The following is a 17039-nucleotide window of genomic DNA, read 5'->3' as shown; positions in this document are numbered from 1 at the left end:
ATTGAGTAGTCCAGATTACTTTAATAACTTTCATACACCTGAATGGGGGGAATGGTGCCAGCAGCTAGACATAAAAATTGAGGAAAAAAAGATAGAAATCCCCTCAGAGTATGAAACAGATTATACCCTTGAGTATGAATGCTTCAATAAAACAGTGGGAAATAACAGTGTGGGGGAATTTCAAGGTAATTGTATGATAATGTGGCACCTGGACACTGGCTCTTTTACACAAATGGACGTTCATAAGAAAACTATAATTAACGCAACAGTCACAGTGCAAGGTAATATAACTATAACACATAGCTGCATGAACCAAACATTATTGTTTCCCCTAAAGTTCCGTTATGATGATCAATCAGTACCAGTAGCTGATTTTTTCTGGCTTTGTGGAGGAACATTATTGCGGGCAACATTACCAAAAAGTTGGAGAGGGATCTGTGCTAGAATCCGGATGCTTCAAGAAATGTCAATAGCGGGCTGGAATATAGAACAGCCTGTAAAGAGTAACTCAAAAGACCATCATAGAATGAAGAAGGGCTTATCAGGCAGATCCCAACGTGTACTTAGATTCAGTAGGCCAACCCAGGGGTATACCTAATGAATTTAAAGCCAGAGATGAGGTAAAATCTGGATTTGAGTCTATTTTTTATGGATAACACCTAATAAAAATGCTGAATGGATTAACTATATTTACTACAATCAACAGAGATTTATTATTTATACCGAAGATGCTTTGGCTGCTTTAGGAGAACAATTAGTAGCTACTAGTACAATGACCTGGCAAAATAGACAAGCATTAAATTGGTTATTGGCCGAAAAAGAAGATGTATGCATTCTGTTTGGTGATCAATGTTGTACATATATTCCTAATAACACAGCACCCGAGGGAACTTTTACTAAAGCCATGAACCAACTAAAAAATCTGAGACGGGAAGTAACTGAAAATGCTGGGAGCGATAATAAAATATGGGACTGGTTAGATCTAAAACTGGGAGCTTGGGGAGCATGGTTTGCTAAATTTGGTATGTTCTTGGGATTTGCTATATTAATATATTTATATATATTAAAGGAGGAATGCAACCACGGGGGGGGCGCAATGCAACCACGGGGGGGGGTTTGCAATCCAGTGTCTTAATAAATGCAGAGGGTTGTGTCAGGAAGGGCATCCGACGTAAAACATTTGCCAAATCAATGATGCGAATCAAGAATATAATTCCCATACTGGATCGGTCGTGGCCCGGGTTAACAACGACCGCCACCTGTGCTGTTGACCTACAGGGTGCTGGTGGAAATTGGGCTACTGTTGGTCGAAGAAGAAGCGGAGGAAGGCGTGTTCGTAAGCAGAGAGAGAAGAGGAAAGGCAAGAGTTTAGGAGTGATAGTAGGGACTTAGAATGTTGGGACCATGACAGGGAAGGGAAGAGAGTTAGTTGATATGATGCAGAGAAGAAAGGTGGATATACTGTGTGTACAGGAGACCAGGTGGAAAGGTAGCAAGGCTAGAAGCTTAGGATCAGGGTTCAAATTGTTTTACCATGGTGTGGATAGGAAAAGAAATGGAGTAGGAGTTATCCTAAAAGAGGAGTTGGTAAGGAATGTTCTAGAGGTGAAGAGAGTATCAGATAGGGTGATGAGTCTGAAGCCGGAAATTGAAGGGATAATGTTCAATGTTGTTACTGGTTATGCCCCACAGGTAGGATGTGAGTTAAAAGAGAAGGAGAAATTCTGGAGTGAGTTAGATGAAGTGATGCAGAGCATCCCCAGAGGTGAAAGAGTGGTGATTGGTGCAGACTTCAATGGACATGTTGGGGAAGGGAACAGAGGTGATGAAAATGTGATGGGCAGGTTTGGTCTTCAGGACAGGAATGTAGAAGGACAGATGGTGGTGGACTTTGCAAAGAGGATGGAAATGGCAGTAGTAAATACTTTCTTCCAGAAGAGGCAGGAACATAGGGTGACATATAAGAGTGGAGGCAGAAGCACTCAGGTTGACTACATCTTGTGTCGAGGTTGTAACCTGAAAGAGATCAGTGACTGCAAAGTGTTGGTAGGGGAGAGTGTAGCCAGACAACACAGAATGGTGGTGTGTAAAATAACCCTGGTGGTGAGGAAGGCGAAGAGGACAAAGGCAGAGCAGAGGACAAAGTGGTGGAAGCTGAGAAAGGAAGAATGTTGTGCAGTCGTTAGGGAGGAGTTGAGACAGGCTATGGGTGGTCAGGAGGTGCTTTCAGTTGACTGGACAACTACAGCCAATGTGATCAGGGAGACAGGTAGGAGGGTACTTGGTGTATCATCAGGTAAGGGGAAAGTGGACAAGGAGACTTGGTGGTGGAATGAGGAAGTCCAGGAGTGTATACAGGGAAAGAGGCTAGCTAAGAAGAAGTGGGACACTGAGAGGACTGAAGAGAGTAGACAGGAGTACAGGGAGATGCAGAGTAAGGTGAAGGTAGAGGTGGCAAAGGCCAAACAAAGAGCATATGAGGACTTGTATGCTAGGCTAGACAGTAAGGAGGGAGAGGGGGATCTGTACAGGTTGGCAAGGCAGAGAGATAGAGATGGGAAGGATGTGCAGCAGGTTAGAGTGATTAAAGATAGAGATGGAAATGTAGTGACAGATGCCAGGAGGGTGATGGGAAGATGGAAAGAAGGAATACTTTAAGGAGTTGATGAATGAGGAAAACGAAAGAGAACAAAGAGTAGAAGAGGTGACTGTTGTGGAACAGGAAGTAGCAAATATTGGTAGAAGTGAGGTGAGAAGGGCGTTGAAAAGGATGAAGAGTGGAAAGGCTGTTGGTCCTGATGACATACCTGTGGAGGTATGGAAGTGCTTAGAAGAGGTGGCAGTAGAGTTTTAGACAAGTTTGTTTAACAAGATCTTGGAGAGTGAGAGGATTCCAGAGGAATGGAGGAGAAGTGTATTGGTGCCAATTTTTAAGAACAAGGGAGATGTGCAAAGCTGTGGCAATTATAGAGGTATAAAGCTAATGAGCCAGACAATGAAGCTGTGGGAAAGAGTAGTGGAAGCTAGGTTAAGGGCAGAGGTGAGCATTTGTGAGCAGCAATATGGTTTTATGCCTAGAAAGAGTACATCAGATGCAGTATTTGCTTTGAGGATGCTGGCGGAGAAGTACAGAGAAGGTAACAGGGAGTTGCATTGTGTCTTTTTAGATTTAGAGAAAGTGTATGACAGGGTGCCAAGAGAGGAGCTGTGGTATTGTATGAGGAAGTCTGGAGTGGCAGAGAAGTATGTTAGAGTGGTGCAGGACATGTATGAGAGCTGTAAGACAGTGGTAAGATGTGCTGTAGGTGTGACAGAAGAGTTTAAGGTAGAGGTGGGTCTGCATCATAGATCGGCTCTAAGCCCCTTTTTGTTTGCTCTGGTGATGGACAGGATGACAGATGAGGTAAGACAGGAGTCCCCATGGACTATGATGTTTGCAGATGACATTGTGCTCTGTAGCGAGAGCAGGGAACAGGTGGAGGAAAATTTGGAGAGGTGGAGGTATGCTCTGGAAAGCAGAGGAATGAAGGTTAGCCGCAGCAAGACGGAATACATGTGTGTAAATGAGAGGGACCCAGGAGGATCGGTGAGGCTACAGGGAGCAGAGGTAAAGAAGGTGCAGGATTTTAAGTACTTGGGGTCAACGGTCCAGAGCAACGGAGAGTGTGGAAAGGAGGTGAAGAGGCGGGTACAGGCAGGTTGGAATGGGTGGAGAAAAGTGTCAGGTATGTTGTGCGATAAAAGAGTTTCAGCGAGAATGAAAGGAAAGGTGTACAGGACAGTGGTGAGACCAGCGATGCTCTACGGCTTAGAGACAGTGGCGCTAAAGAAAAGACAGGAGGCAGAGTTGGAGGTAGCAGAGCTGAAGATGTTAAGGTTCTCTTTGGGAGTGACAAGGATGGATAGGATTAAGAATGAGTTTATCAGAGGGACAACCCACGTTAGATGTTTTGGAGATAAAGTCAGAGAGGCCAGATTAAGGTGGTTTGGACATGTTCAGAGGAGAGATTGTGAATATATCGGTAGAAGGATGCTGAGGTTGGAACTGCCAGGCAGGAGGTCTAGAGGAAGACCAAAGAGGAGATTTATGGATGCAGTAAGAGAGGACATGAAGTTAGTAGGTGTGAGAGAAGAGGATGCAGAGGATAGGGTTAGATGGAGGCAGATGATTCGCTGTGGCGACCCCTGAAAGGGAACAGCCGAAAGACAAAGAAGACATGTATTAAAGGAGGATTGTTGTTCTGTTGAGTGATTCCTATATTAAAATCTTTGGTCATAAAAGCTACAGTTCAACAAATGGAGGTATTAAAATGGCAAGATGAAAAAATACCCCTAACCAATGACAAAGACATTTACGGCTCCGACTGTGATTTACAAGAATCAGAAAAAGATTCAGGCACTTCGGACGAGGAAGATGATTAACGATGAGCCATGCCTTGGGTGAAAGCACTGGCCTGGCCTCTCCCCAAAAGGCGACCCTTTACGATGCGCAAAGTATCTGGGTCAAAGATTCATATATTAGGACACAGCTGTTTAAAATTATATCTGCTTTTAAAATTGTACTGTATTATGCATGCTTCAATTTAAACTATATATATGTTATCCAGGTTATTTAGCTTAATGTAATCCTAGAAAATCACTGTATTACTCATATATTCATGTCACGTTATTGTGTTATGGAAAGTATAAGGTAAAGGAGGTTGAGTCTTTAACTCTGTCCTAGTCAAATAAGGGCGGAGAAGTTTGGCTCGATCTTCGCTAGAGTACAAATACATAGGTTGGTCATTGATAAAAGTCCAGTGATTTAAATTAATCACTAGCTAGTGTAAGAAAGGCTAGCACATGGATTTGCACTCTAGATAACCATTGATATGTGACTTATAAGCCCCAGAGGGGGGGATATGGAAGTAAATTTTATTTGATTTTATGTAACTTTACTTACTTTTAAGAAATAAATGGTACCCTATATGAAAGTACTTAGAGATGTGCGTGCGAAGCTGCACGTATAGGCCTGAGATTCTGCTTGCATAAGCGATTTGATATATATGTTGAGGCCCCCTATACTGGGGAAGCTTAATATACCCCAGATGTTTAGGATGACATCATTGCATGTAGAATGAATTCTTTTGTCCTGGTTGACTATATAATGGGGGAGCAGACGAGACAGTGTGGCGATTCTGCAGTCTCCCCCGGCCATTATTGCATGATAAATAAGGGTCGATATCTTCTGAAACCAAAGCCTGGGTCTTCAATCAATTTCCACGACTTTTTAAAAGTTTTGTTGGTGTTTTATAGTCCGTTATTGTCTTTAGTCCCTGCCACAGGCTCCTAGAGTCACTCTGTTGGAGTTGTGACTCTAGTTTCCTTCCGTAGCGCTGCATCGCCTCTTTCACCGCCTTCCGGACGCTGTATGACGCAGCCTTGTATGGTTCCATGTCCCCCGACGCAAGTCCCATGTTGTAGGCAGCGGTGCGAGATCTCAGAGCGTCGCTGATGGTTTTATCCACCCACGGCTTCTGGTTGGGAAACGTTCTAATAGTCTTTTTTTCCACGGTATCATTCGCTAGTGTTCCAATGAATCCCACAACCGCTTCCGTAAACACGCTGACGTCATCGGAGCTGTTCCTGAACATGTCCCAGTCTGCGTCATCCAGTGCGTCCTGTAACGCGGCCACCAATTGGTCCGTCCAGCGCGCGACCTCCCTCTGAACCGGAACTTCCTGTTTCAGCCTTTGTTTGTATTTTGGCATGAGGAAGATGTCGGTGTGGTCGGATTTACCAAACGGTGGACAAGATTGTGCCTTGTAGCCGTCCTTGACCGTTGTATAACAATGATCAAGTGTCCTTTCGCCCCTGGTGGGGCAGCTGATGTGCTGATAAAAGTTCTGCGCTGCGCGTTTGAAGTTGGCACTATTAAAGTCCCCTGCCACAATAAGCGCAGTGTCCCGGTGTTGGGTCTGGTGCTGTGTAAGTGCCTCATGCAGCTCACATAAGGCAGTGTCCATGTTAGCTTGTGGTGGAATATAAACGGTGCTCATTTTGACCGATGTAAACCCTTGAGGTAGATAAAAAGGACGACACATGATGGACATTAGTTCCAGGTTGGGTGTGCAGGTGGTATGTCTCGTTGAAGCAGATTGAGATTGCAGATAGAGATTGCAATAGAGATTGCAGTCCTGAATGTATCTCTGAAACTTTATCCTCTGGCCCTAAGGTCATTAAGCTTGTTTTCCAGTGACTGGACGTTGGAGAGCAGGATGCTAGGCAGAGGTGTGCGGTGTGCATGGGGCTCTTAGCCTGTTCCTGACGCCGGCTCGTTTCCCTCGGGGCTGCTGCTTTGCGTCCTTTGTTTTCCCTCAGGATCTCACTCGGCCTGCTCGGATCCGGAGTTAAAAACATCGAATTGTGAGTACATTGTATACCAATAGAAACAAGAGTGTCTGTATCGTACCTAATTTACTCAATTTTGCCGATTTTAAAACACTGAAAACTAACTTAAAAAACAAAAACAAAGAAAAGCTGGTCGGAGCAGTCGTGACCGCAGCCGACCTCACCGGCGCCATTTTGGGAATCAGTCATCTATATTTGTCCTTTCTTGTAATCATCTACAGTATAGTTGTGGCACTACAAAAACAACACTGAAATGCAAAAATAAATGATTACATTTGTTTTGCGTAAGTAATTTAATTTGATAGCTCTGTGAACAGGTGATTATTCAATATGATAAATCTACACAATCAGGAGGGGAGCTGGAAGAGTCAGAGAGTAGTAAAGGGAGCTTGACTGGACAGCAAATCTGCTCTCACAAAGCAGAACCTGGTGCGATAGCTTATTCAAGTGGCGCGAGCGCAGTCCGCCCTGGCAATTAATATATGAGACTACTATAGTGTCGTCCACCCGCACTAGGACATTGTAGCCTTCCAACTGCTGGAGGGAGTGCTTTAGGGCCAGAAATAGAGCCATCATTACGAGGCAATTGATGTGCCGCGCGGGATGATGACCTCTCCAGCTCCCTTGGGCTGAACGGCCATCTACAGTAGGTGGACAAACGGTATGTTACTTTTAACATCGCGGCGTATGGCGACAGCATTTGGGTTTGTGCGTTTGCTGGCTTTTACGGCTGAGTGGCACTATATAACTACAGACTGACACCTCAGGCGTTCTCTCCAGGATTAATGAGCCACTGCTCGTCTAGAGCTGCACGTAGTTGCAGATAAAATCAAGTAAAACATTGTAATTAAACAGATTCATAATCACAGAGTTAACATTACAGTACAAATTTATCATTCAAATTAAATTCAATATTTTTAGGATCGATTTTTATGGAACGTTAAAACACTAAGCCTTTAGATTTTATTATGTGTAATTAGAAAAGCTACACATGTAGGGTCTTGTGTCATCTTATGTTTTGTTTTCTTTAAATTTGTAGTAGATTTATTAACTAAAATAAATTAAACTAAATGACTATAAAATTTAAACACATAAAGGGGGAAAAGGAATAAACCGAGATGCGTGTTTCTTAGCCCCACCCCCGTGACACAGCATATTCTGAGAAAAGCACCCCCGCGAGAGGTTGTGCTGGGATCACTCAGCTTCTGCGGATTCTAAAATTGACAGTGTTACCGTTTTTTAATCGCTGGAATAGAAGAGATCGAAAGTTTCCTCATCATAACATGCCTTGTATTGTTTTTAATCACTCTATAAACAACCCATAATTTTTATGCTATTTTGGAGAAGGGAAATACAAATAGAAATTTTTTTTTTTTCATTTTTTTTTTTTATAAAATATTAACTTTCAATATTTTATAAAAATACCAAAGAAAATGATTGTGTATAGAGTGATTACAACCAATACAATTTATGTTATGATAAGTAAGATCTTAATATCTTCGATTCCAATAAAACAGCAATAATGTCAATTTTAGAATCTAGAATCTAGAAGATGAAATGCAGAAATTTAAAAAGAGGCCCGAATCAATCCAGGTCTCAAAGTGGGGAGTGGTGCATTTCAGTTTATCTGAATGTATAGGTGATTCACACCTGGGGAGGGTGAATAATTTGCATTTGAATGTTGCCTGCCATTGTAAAGCAGCAGCTGCCTGTAAAGCAGTAACACTAAAAGAACAACATCCCAGGACAAATGGGAATAAGAGCCCCTGATTATAAGGCATAAATATTATTAAATATTACAACAAAATTCCTCCGCGCTCGAGAAAACTTTATGCGTGTGTGTGTGTGTGTGCGCTGATTAGACTTTGTAGAATTAAAGAGGAGGAGATAAACAACAATAGCCCACGTTTAGAAAAGCAGTTTTATTTAGACCATATAAAATAATCCTGCATCTATTTTAGGCGTCACAATGATGAAAAAACGTAACGATTTTGTAAAATAATTCAAGCAAACGCTATTCTGTATTGTTTTCAGTGAACTTGAGCACGTCAGAAAATGAACCGAAACTCCGTGTATACGTGAATTATTCAAATAGTGAGAGTCAGTCTTCTTGCTGTTTTTCCCCCCCAACACATTTTTTTTACTTTATGAGCGCGGCTGAGCGCTGATATCTGACTACGTAGGAGGTTAAAGATGAGGATCACGATATGTCACGGCGTGCGCCTGTAATGGGCATGCGCCCAAATCTACTATCGATAATTGACGTTGGGATCTCGAGCTCCGCATGGCATGCGAGTGGGGCGATGTAACGCGGATGTAACGCGGATGTAACGCGGCCCAGGCACTTTAACACTAGAAGTGCCGCGCCAGTGTCACCTACTAAAAGCGCGGTTCAGCGGTCATTTGACCGCCTATTGTTTTGAATGGGAAGTTGTTGCTGACACACAATGATCGCTAGATGGCGCTTTCACCAAGAGCAAATAGCTTAGCTCCAAGATAAACTTGCACTTGGACAATGCGCCATTCATTCTCGCGTTGATAATCAGCGGTATCTTTTTTCATATTCAACTGAGAAAAGCTCTACTTAATTTTATATCGTATGAAGAACAATTATTCGTTTTTTCATTCTATTTGAAACTTCTGAACGTCTTGGATGGAGCAGGAGCAGCGATTTAGTTCTGAACTCGCTTCCGTGAAATTATCGCTAAAACAATAATGTGTTTGAATAAATCAGATCTACCACAGCAGATAATAAACTATGCTATGTCATAACCGAATCAAACACCACGACTATGCCTCGTTTCGTTTTTCGGGAACGTGGTTCACTTGGCCGCGGTGTATTATAAACCTGCGGAATGTTTCACTGTTTATGCCCACATAAGATTCATGTAATAAAAGCGAGTGAAATGTGGAAGTGGCCACTCAATGAGAACTAAATCAAAGATTTCGGTAACTACACTGAGTGTATAGTGACACTAAACAGCTGAACAACTTTATCGTTTACCTCTGAGAAAAAAAGCTGTATTTTGTTTGTTTATATTTAGAATTTTTATAACAGTACACGCAGACACACACACACACACACACACCCCTCCCCTGAGCCCTCGGTAAACATCCAATCACCGTCGGTATGCAAATGAGTCAAGACGTAGCCTAACGTGGTGTCGTGTCGGATTTCAGCGGTCACGGAGAGGAAAGACTTTGAAACAGTTGCAGCGTTTTTTTCAGTTACAACAAGCACAGCTATGAGTCCACGTTGTTTCACTGGTTATGACATAGTGACAAGGTGCGTTCGAGCTCATGCTGCGCTGTGCAGACCGATCGGCGAGATTAGCCGGAAGCAGTCGGGGAGGAGCTGAAAACGGAGCCGTCAAGTCGGACACGTTGGGGATCTCGTTGCTTCTTCAAACATGGCAGATCACGTGGCGTTTGCCTACTTTATTGCAGATGAACTGGAAGCCATAGAAATACCTTTTTTGTTGGAAGAAATGCAGCAGGATGAACAACGACGGTAAGTTTATAAACAATATATGTGCATGTGTAAATCATTTCATTTTAAAGTAACTGAACAAATACTGTTTTACAAATCAAGCTTATACTTAATGAAATTATGTTTTGTTTAGTGGTGTTATGTTAGGCTTCTGTAAACAATAAATAATTAGCTGTAATTGCTGTTGGAGAGTAAGCTACTTGTTTTGTGTTTATAGTACAAATACTAATAAGTTTTTATATTGCATGTTCAACGTGTAAACCTTAATTGTTGGAATCTATCCCAGTTCTACCAAAAACACTGAATGAAAATACTTTTGAATTACAATACATGTGTATATAATAAGTACAATAATAATAAGTATATGTTTTCATTGTATAGACTAGTTCCAAAAGTACTACAATTTGTGGAGGAGGTTGTCCCCCTATACAGTCCCTCAGAATTTCGCAGTCATTTCAGGCTTTCCAGAGAACAAGTGGAGGTGCGAACTACATAAAGTCAACATAATTTAACTACAATTTGGTATATTCTCCTGAAACCTTATGTTCTACCTTTACAGGATGTCATTACTACCATTGGTCCTGTTTATATGAATTTACAGCAAAGCAAACTGCCAGTCACACAGAGTGTTCTTTTCTGCCTTTGGACATTGGCCAATCAGGAGTCATACCGTGGGGTAGCAGACAGATTCAACATCTCAAAATCTACTCTTGCTAAACATCTCCATGAGTTTTGTTGTTATGTTAATACATACATGGCCCATCACATCTCCTGGCCCAGAGGCCAAAGGCTGCAAATGTCAAAGTTGAAATTTGCCTTAGCAGGTTTTCCAAACACTGTGTGTGCGGTGGATGGGTGTCACATTCCTATAAGGAGACCCCACTGTGATAATCCCCTTGCCTACCCGAATAGGAAGCAATTCTATTCTGTAATTTTAACTGGATTTTGTGACAGTGAGCGCCGCTTCTGTCACATCAATGTGGGTCACCCTGGGAGTTGGCATGACGCCAGAGCATTTCGTCTAACAGAGGTTGGAAGAGTTCTTGAAGAAGATCCTCATTCCCTTGTTCCACAGGGAATGCATATAATTGGCGACTCTGCTTATCCTCTATTGCCACAACTTATGAGGCCTTACAGAGACAATGGACACTTGACTGCTGGGCAAAGACGCTTTAACATAAAGCTAAATGCTGCCTGTGTAGTCATTGAACATGCATTTGGCATTTTGAAGTCTAAGTTCAGGAGGCTCCAGTGCCTACACATGCAAAGCATTTCAAATATCAGTTCTGCTGTCTCAGCATGCTGCATTCTGCATAATGTTTGTTTAAAGCCCTGTGACCAATATGTTGAGGTAGATGATCATTTTCATGATGAGCCACACCTCCCACAACCCTACAACCTTAATGCATGCCAAAACAGAGATCTGATTTGCAACAACATCTAGACTAAACATCTGGACCAAAACTTTGTATGTACATTTTTGTAGTAAAGGCATTTAATTTGTTTACTGCTTCATTGTGTATCCTTTTTTCTCCCCAAAATATTTTTTGTTTATTGAATAAGAATTGAATGTATCTCAAGACTTTCTGAATTTCTTGAGGGAATTCCACGGTGGTGGGGTGATTTAATTCAAATCAAGATTCAAATAACTTTATTAATCCCAGAGGGAAATTGCTTATGCTCGGTTACAGGTGCTCACAGTTGTTAACTAAGAAAGAATAAAGGTAATAAATAATAATAATAATAATCTTTAAAAAAAAAAAAAAAAAAAAAAACTCTTAAAACAGTAAGTACCATAAGAATATGACTCAGGGCCACTTGTAAGTATTGCACAGTAATCTAGTATTGTTTATGTAATATTGTATTATTGTGTGAGATCTTGTATTACATATTTTCTCGGGAAGTAGTATTGCAGTAGTTGTATTTTTAATATGGTATGTGATAATGTCCTATTGTGAAACGGTTAGTGAAAAAATCCACATACATGTGTGTATGAGTTACAGGGAGGAGTTGTAAATTTTTATGGCTGTTGGGAGAAAGGATCTTCTGTGGCGCTCTGTGGAACACTTGATAGTAACCAGTCTCTGGCTGAAACTGCTCCTCTGTTCAGCAAAGACACTGTGTAGCGGGTGAGAAGGATTGTTCAAAATGGATTGTACTTTGGATAGAATCCTCCTCTTTGCCACTACATCCACAGAGTCAAGCTCCATGCCTAGCACCGATCCGGCCTTTTTAATTGACTTGTCCAGTTTGTTCTTATCAGACACCCTAATATTACCACCCCAACAGACCACAGCATAAAAAATGACACTCGCCACAACGGTTTCATAGAACATCCGCAGAATGGTGTTACAGACGTTAAAAGACCTGAGCCTTCGAAGAAAATACAACCGACTCTGTCCTTTCTTGTAGAGTGCCATTGTGTTGAGTGACCAGTCAAGTTTGTTGTCCAGGTGGACTCCGAGATATTTGTATTCAGAGACCATGTCCACTGTCTCTCCCTTTACAGATATAGCAGTCACAGGGGTCTTGTTTCTCCTAAAGTCTACAACCATCTCCTTTGTTTTCCTGATGTTTAGTTGTAGGTGGTTACGCTCACACCAGGAAACGAAGTCATCCACCACAGACTGGTACTCAGAGGTGTCACCCTCCTTTACACACCCAACAACCACAGAGTCGTCAGAGAACTTCTGCAGGTGGCATGACTCTGAGTTATATCTAAAGTCTGATGTATATAGGGTGAAAAGGAAAGGAGACAGTACCGTCCCCTGTGGAGCTCCAGTGCTGCAGATCAAAGTCTCGGACACACAGTTCTGAAGTCGGACATACTGGGGACGGCAGGTCAGATAGTCCATGATCCAGGAAACCAAGCGAGTGTCGATGTTTATGTTCATTAATTTCTCCCCCAGTACTGCCGGTTGGATGGTGTTGAAGGCGCTGGAGAAGTCAAAGAACATCATCCTTACTGTGGTCCTAGGCTGGTCAAGGTGAGAGTAGGTACGATGTAGCAGGTGTATTATGGCGTCATCGACTCCCATGAACGGCTGATAGGCAAACTGAAGAGGGTCCAGAGAGGACTTCACCAGGGGACGTAGTGTATCCAGGATCAGTCTCTCGAACACCTTCATAATGTGCGATGTCAAAGCAACAGGCCTGAAATCGTTCTGGGCACAAGGACGTGGTGTTTTGGGTACCGGCACAATGCATGATGTTTTCCACAGTGCAGGGACTTTTTGCAGAGACAGGCTCAGGCTAAAGAGGTACTGGAGGACACCACATAGTTGGGGAGCACAAGATTTCAGGACTCTCGGATTGATCTTACCCACAGCTTTTGTAGGGCTGATCTTCCTGAGACCATGCTTCACCTGATCCACTGAGATGTTGATTGCTGGAAGTGCAGGAGTAGTGACTGTGACTGATTTCTGTGTAGGGGATGACATAGGAGCAGGAGAGTGTGGATTGGGGCTGAAGCCGGGAGGAGTGTGAGACATAGGGACATCAAATCTATTAAAGAAAGTGTTAAGGTCGTTTGCACGTTCCACATTTCCCTCAATAGTCTGGCCGCTTGTCTTATAGCCAGTGATGCTTCTTATGCCTCTCCACACCTCTCTCGTGTTGTTCTGTTTCAGCCTTTGTTCCAGTTTTCTCCTGTATGACTCTTTCCCCTCCTTGATTTTACCAGTTAGCATTTTTTGAGCCTTCTTCACTGCTTCCTTATCACCAGACCTAAAAGCATTTTTTTTTGCATTTAAACACGCTTTAATGTCCTTGGTGACCCAGGGTTTGTTGTTGGGGAAACAGCGAATATCTCTCATCGGTACACATGTGTCAACACAGAAGTTAATGTACTCTGTGATGCAGTCCGTCACTCCATCAATGTCCTCGCCATATGATGCACTGAGAACCTCCCAGTCCGTAGCCTCGAAACAATCCTGTAATGTAGCAGTGGCTCCTTCTGACCACCTTCTTACACTCTTCACTAAGGCAGGCTGTCTTTGAACAAGGGGTTTGTATGTTGGCATGAGGTGGACCAGGTTGTGATCCGACCTCCCCAGGGGGGGAAGTGCTGCAGCACTGTAAGCACCTTTAACATTAGCATACAGCAGGTCTAGTGTCCTCTCCCCCCTAGTGTGGCAATCCACATATTGAGTGATAAACATATGTAATAAACATGGACTCAGCATGTCCTATGGATGTGTGATCATTGAGAACTATTTTAAAGAAGTTTATTAAGGAGTTGAGATTAATTGGGTGAAAATACTAATTAGTGTTGAAAACAATGCAAAAAGGTGAATACTAAACACTTAATACATAATTCCATGTGGCATAACCTCATTTCCTAATCTAAAATTCACTTGACACCTGTTGGGTGGATGCTTACATGACACAATACATATTGAAGTGTGTTGACACCTGTAGCATTTCTGTAATAGTTGGGTGAACGTGATAGTTCACGGAACAAAATTTGTCATCATTTACCCACCCTCAGAATGTGCTAAATAGCTTTCAGATAATTACAAAGATATTTGGAACAATGTTATCCTCCACAGACTTCCATAGTATTTCTTTTCTGTACTATTGCAGTGAATGGGGTATTTAGTTTTTCCAATGACCTTTCCTTTGAAACAGATTTTCACTTCTGTAGCTTAGAAAAACCTTAAATTGCATGTTGCAGTACCAACATGCAATCATTTCAGTGAAAGTTAAAAATTGTAGACAGTTAATATAATTTAGTCTATAAGACTTACTAGTAAAATTGTATGAAAGTGCAACAAATGCAAGGCAGAAGCTCTGAAGTGTCACCTCAAAGTGCATTTTAAAATTGTAACTGAAAATAAGAAGCAATTATAACTTTGGAAATATGAAAATAAACGTACATAGACATTTGCTTGAAACAAAATAAGCTTTATTTGCCATGTTTTCAAGAAGGTTTTAGTAACTGTATAATTTGCTCTTGTTGTCTTCCGTTTTTTTTTAGCTCCTCCACAACAGTTCCCAAACTGGTCAACATCTTTTTCTCAAAAGATCGTCTGCGCCTCTCTTTTAGTTGACGCCATCTCTCCAGGTCCGGCCTTACAAGAGACTCAGGCACAGCTGTTCTTCGTTCTGCATGCGCTTCATATGCCTCAAAAAACTGTGAGGGTTGTGAGGATCTCTGCCTCCTGGACATGCTTATACTGGCAGAGGTCCCCGGCTGCTCGTCTACAGAAGCACCTGCTGCCTGAGCTTGAGGAAGAGAGATTGATGGAGGCCTGTTTTGGGAAGGTGGATCTTCCACACATAGAGGAGTGGAGCAGATAGTTCCAGGTGGTGCAGTTCCTATTCCAGAGGACCCAAATAGCTCATCCATTTGCTGCAGAAAAAGCACAATGTGATACGAAAGTGACTTTGTAATAAGATGCAAAATTATCTTATACAGTGCAGTCTTAGACTTACGGTGTAGTACTCCCAGGTTTGCTTTCCCTCCCCAGTTGCACGGCGGCGGTCCTTAACTCTTTTGTAAGTAGTTAACATGTTGGTTAACTTGTTTCTAATTTTTTCACTTGACAAGGTGTATCCTTTTTGTGAAAAAGTAGTTTGTAGCTTTTTATAAAAAGCAGTTTTGTTGCGGAAGTAGAGTTGCTGATAAGTTTTTGTAAGGTCCAAAAGTAGCAACGTCATTTTGTGTGTGATTTCTGAAAAAAAGAAGAGTTTTTTTACCACTGCAAACACATGCATCTTTTTTCCAGTCTTAGGTGCCATACCTTGTAATTCAGGGCGGTCTATCTGGACAGAGGATGGGTTTCTGGCTTCTGAAGGGTTACCACCCACCACATCGGTTTTTAGGGTGGTAGTCGGTAGGTCCTGGCTAATGGGTGTCTGTTGCACAGGGCACTGGCTGGTTGGTGGTTTTACAAAACTGAGATTTAGGGGTACAGGTGACTCAGTGGAGGTAGAGGGACATGGAGAAGGAGGTTGGGGAAACACTGCAGCTAGATCGCTGATACTGTAGGAGCTGTTTAGAGAGAAAGCTGAAAATTTAGTTGTCACTTATGTGTCCAGTATGTGTTTGTTCATCACAAGTGTTTACCTTGTTTTGTGTCAACGGCTGTAACTTTTGCCATGACATCAGAGAGGAACTTTGCATCTGAGGAAATACTCAAAACTATCACACAAATCATTGTTAACTTGTATTTATTCCAGTTCTTTAATTTAATGACCAGTTTTCATTCTTTCTGCAATTTCCTTGGAAACCTTAAGAGTAAAGGTTCTTCCTTTGCTGTCCTTCACATTCATTGTTATATTATTCATTTTGTTTTTTCTTGCACTTGGTAATGCATGGTCTTTATATATGCTAAGTGAGAGACCATAGGACTATACTCAAGGTGTGTGACTCGTTATGTCTAATAAAAACTAATTAATGCAATAACACTTAACAGATTTCAATTTGTCTGATTTAAGTGGTTGTCTGTTTGTAATTGTTGTGGTTTAGAATGTATGTAATATTTATGGCATAAACAAGGTTTAGTAAACTAAAAACATTGAACATGAATGACCTGCACATTATAAGGAATTAGGCTGTTTTTTTGTAGTTTGATTTAGATTGTAGTTATGTAGTATAATTTTGTAGTTATGTTGTGTTTTGTGGTATGTATTTTTTTTTACATTTAACTCTTTCCTTCAGTTAGCTAAGGGCAGGTTAGACAAACCACTGAGAAAAATCACAGATGCACAATGTATTTGTCTTTATTATAATTTATACCAGTGTATAAAAGGGATCTAAATGTTGTATTTTTCAATTGACAATGCACACTAGCACAATGCAGCACATGCAAGTGAAGCAGCAACTACAGATTTCAGCATCAACCAATGTTGACCACATTACATTAAATGTCTGTGACATTTTAGTTATTCCATAAAAAATATTACTTCAATATGCAGCTGAATACTATAAGTGGTCTGTATGAAAAAAAGTACAATAAACTTATGCACAAATCCAATATAAAGAATTTAAAGAAAAAATTTTACTGCGGTCAAAAGATCGTAAACTATTTACGAAATGGCATGCACATTGATTTATTATGCAATTATATGGATTAAGGCACGAAAGACTCGTGATCATCGTCATGTGGTGAATGTGGCCAATCATGAGAAGCTGTGACGTCATCACAGCCTGGTG

The 17039-nt window shown here is 41.6% G+C and overlaps 1 protein-coding gene and 1 long non-coding RNA gene across 3 annotated transcripts; one reads left to right on the top strand and one right to left on the bottom strand.

The window, feature by feature from the left end:
- The first annotated feature begins 9688 nt into the window (after positions 1–9688).
- On the top strand, positions 9689–14938 carry LOC128530754 (uncharacterized). 2 transcript variants are annotated; one of them, XM_053504850.1, is made up of 4 exons: positions 9689–9901; positions 10262–10361; positions 10440–10556; positions 14859–14938. In XM_053504850.1, the coding sequence occupies exons 1-4, from the start codon at positions 9801–9803 to the stop codon at positions 14925–14927; spliced, it is 387 nt and encodes a 128-aa protein (XP_053360825.1). In that variant the 5' UTR covers positions 9689–9800; the 3' UTR covers positions 14928–14938. The 2 variants fall into 2 exon arrangements, with proteins under 2 accessions (XP_053360825.1, XP_053360824.1); XM_053504849.1 differs by lacking the exon at positions 14859–14938 and having other exon boundaries at positions 10440–11399.
- A 68-nt stretch (positions 14939–15006) lies between these two features.
- Positions 15007–16311, bottom strand: LOC128530759 (uncharacterized). The gene is made up of 3 exons (XR_008361152.1): positions 15625–16311; positions 15317–15555; positions 15007–15233 (listed from the first exon to the last, which is right to left on the bottom strand). It is a non-coding gene; the product is annotated as an uncharacterized LOC128530759 (long non-coding RNA).
- Positions 16312–17039: the final 728 nt, after the last annotated feature.

This window comes from Clarias gariepinus, chromosome 9 (genome assembly GCF_024256425.1).
Source record: "Clarias gariepinus isolate MV-2021 ecotype Netherlands chromosome 9, CGAR_prim_01v2, whole genome shotgun sequence".
Taxonomy (NCBI): domain Eukaryota; kingdom Metazoa; phylum Chordata; class Actinopteri; order Siluriformes; family Clariidae; genus Clarias; species Clarias gariepinus.
The sequence above is the reverse complement of the archived record's forward strand: the minus strand, read 5'-3'. Positions and strand labels throughout refer to the sequence as shown.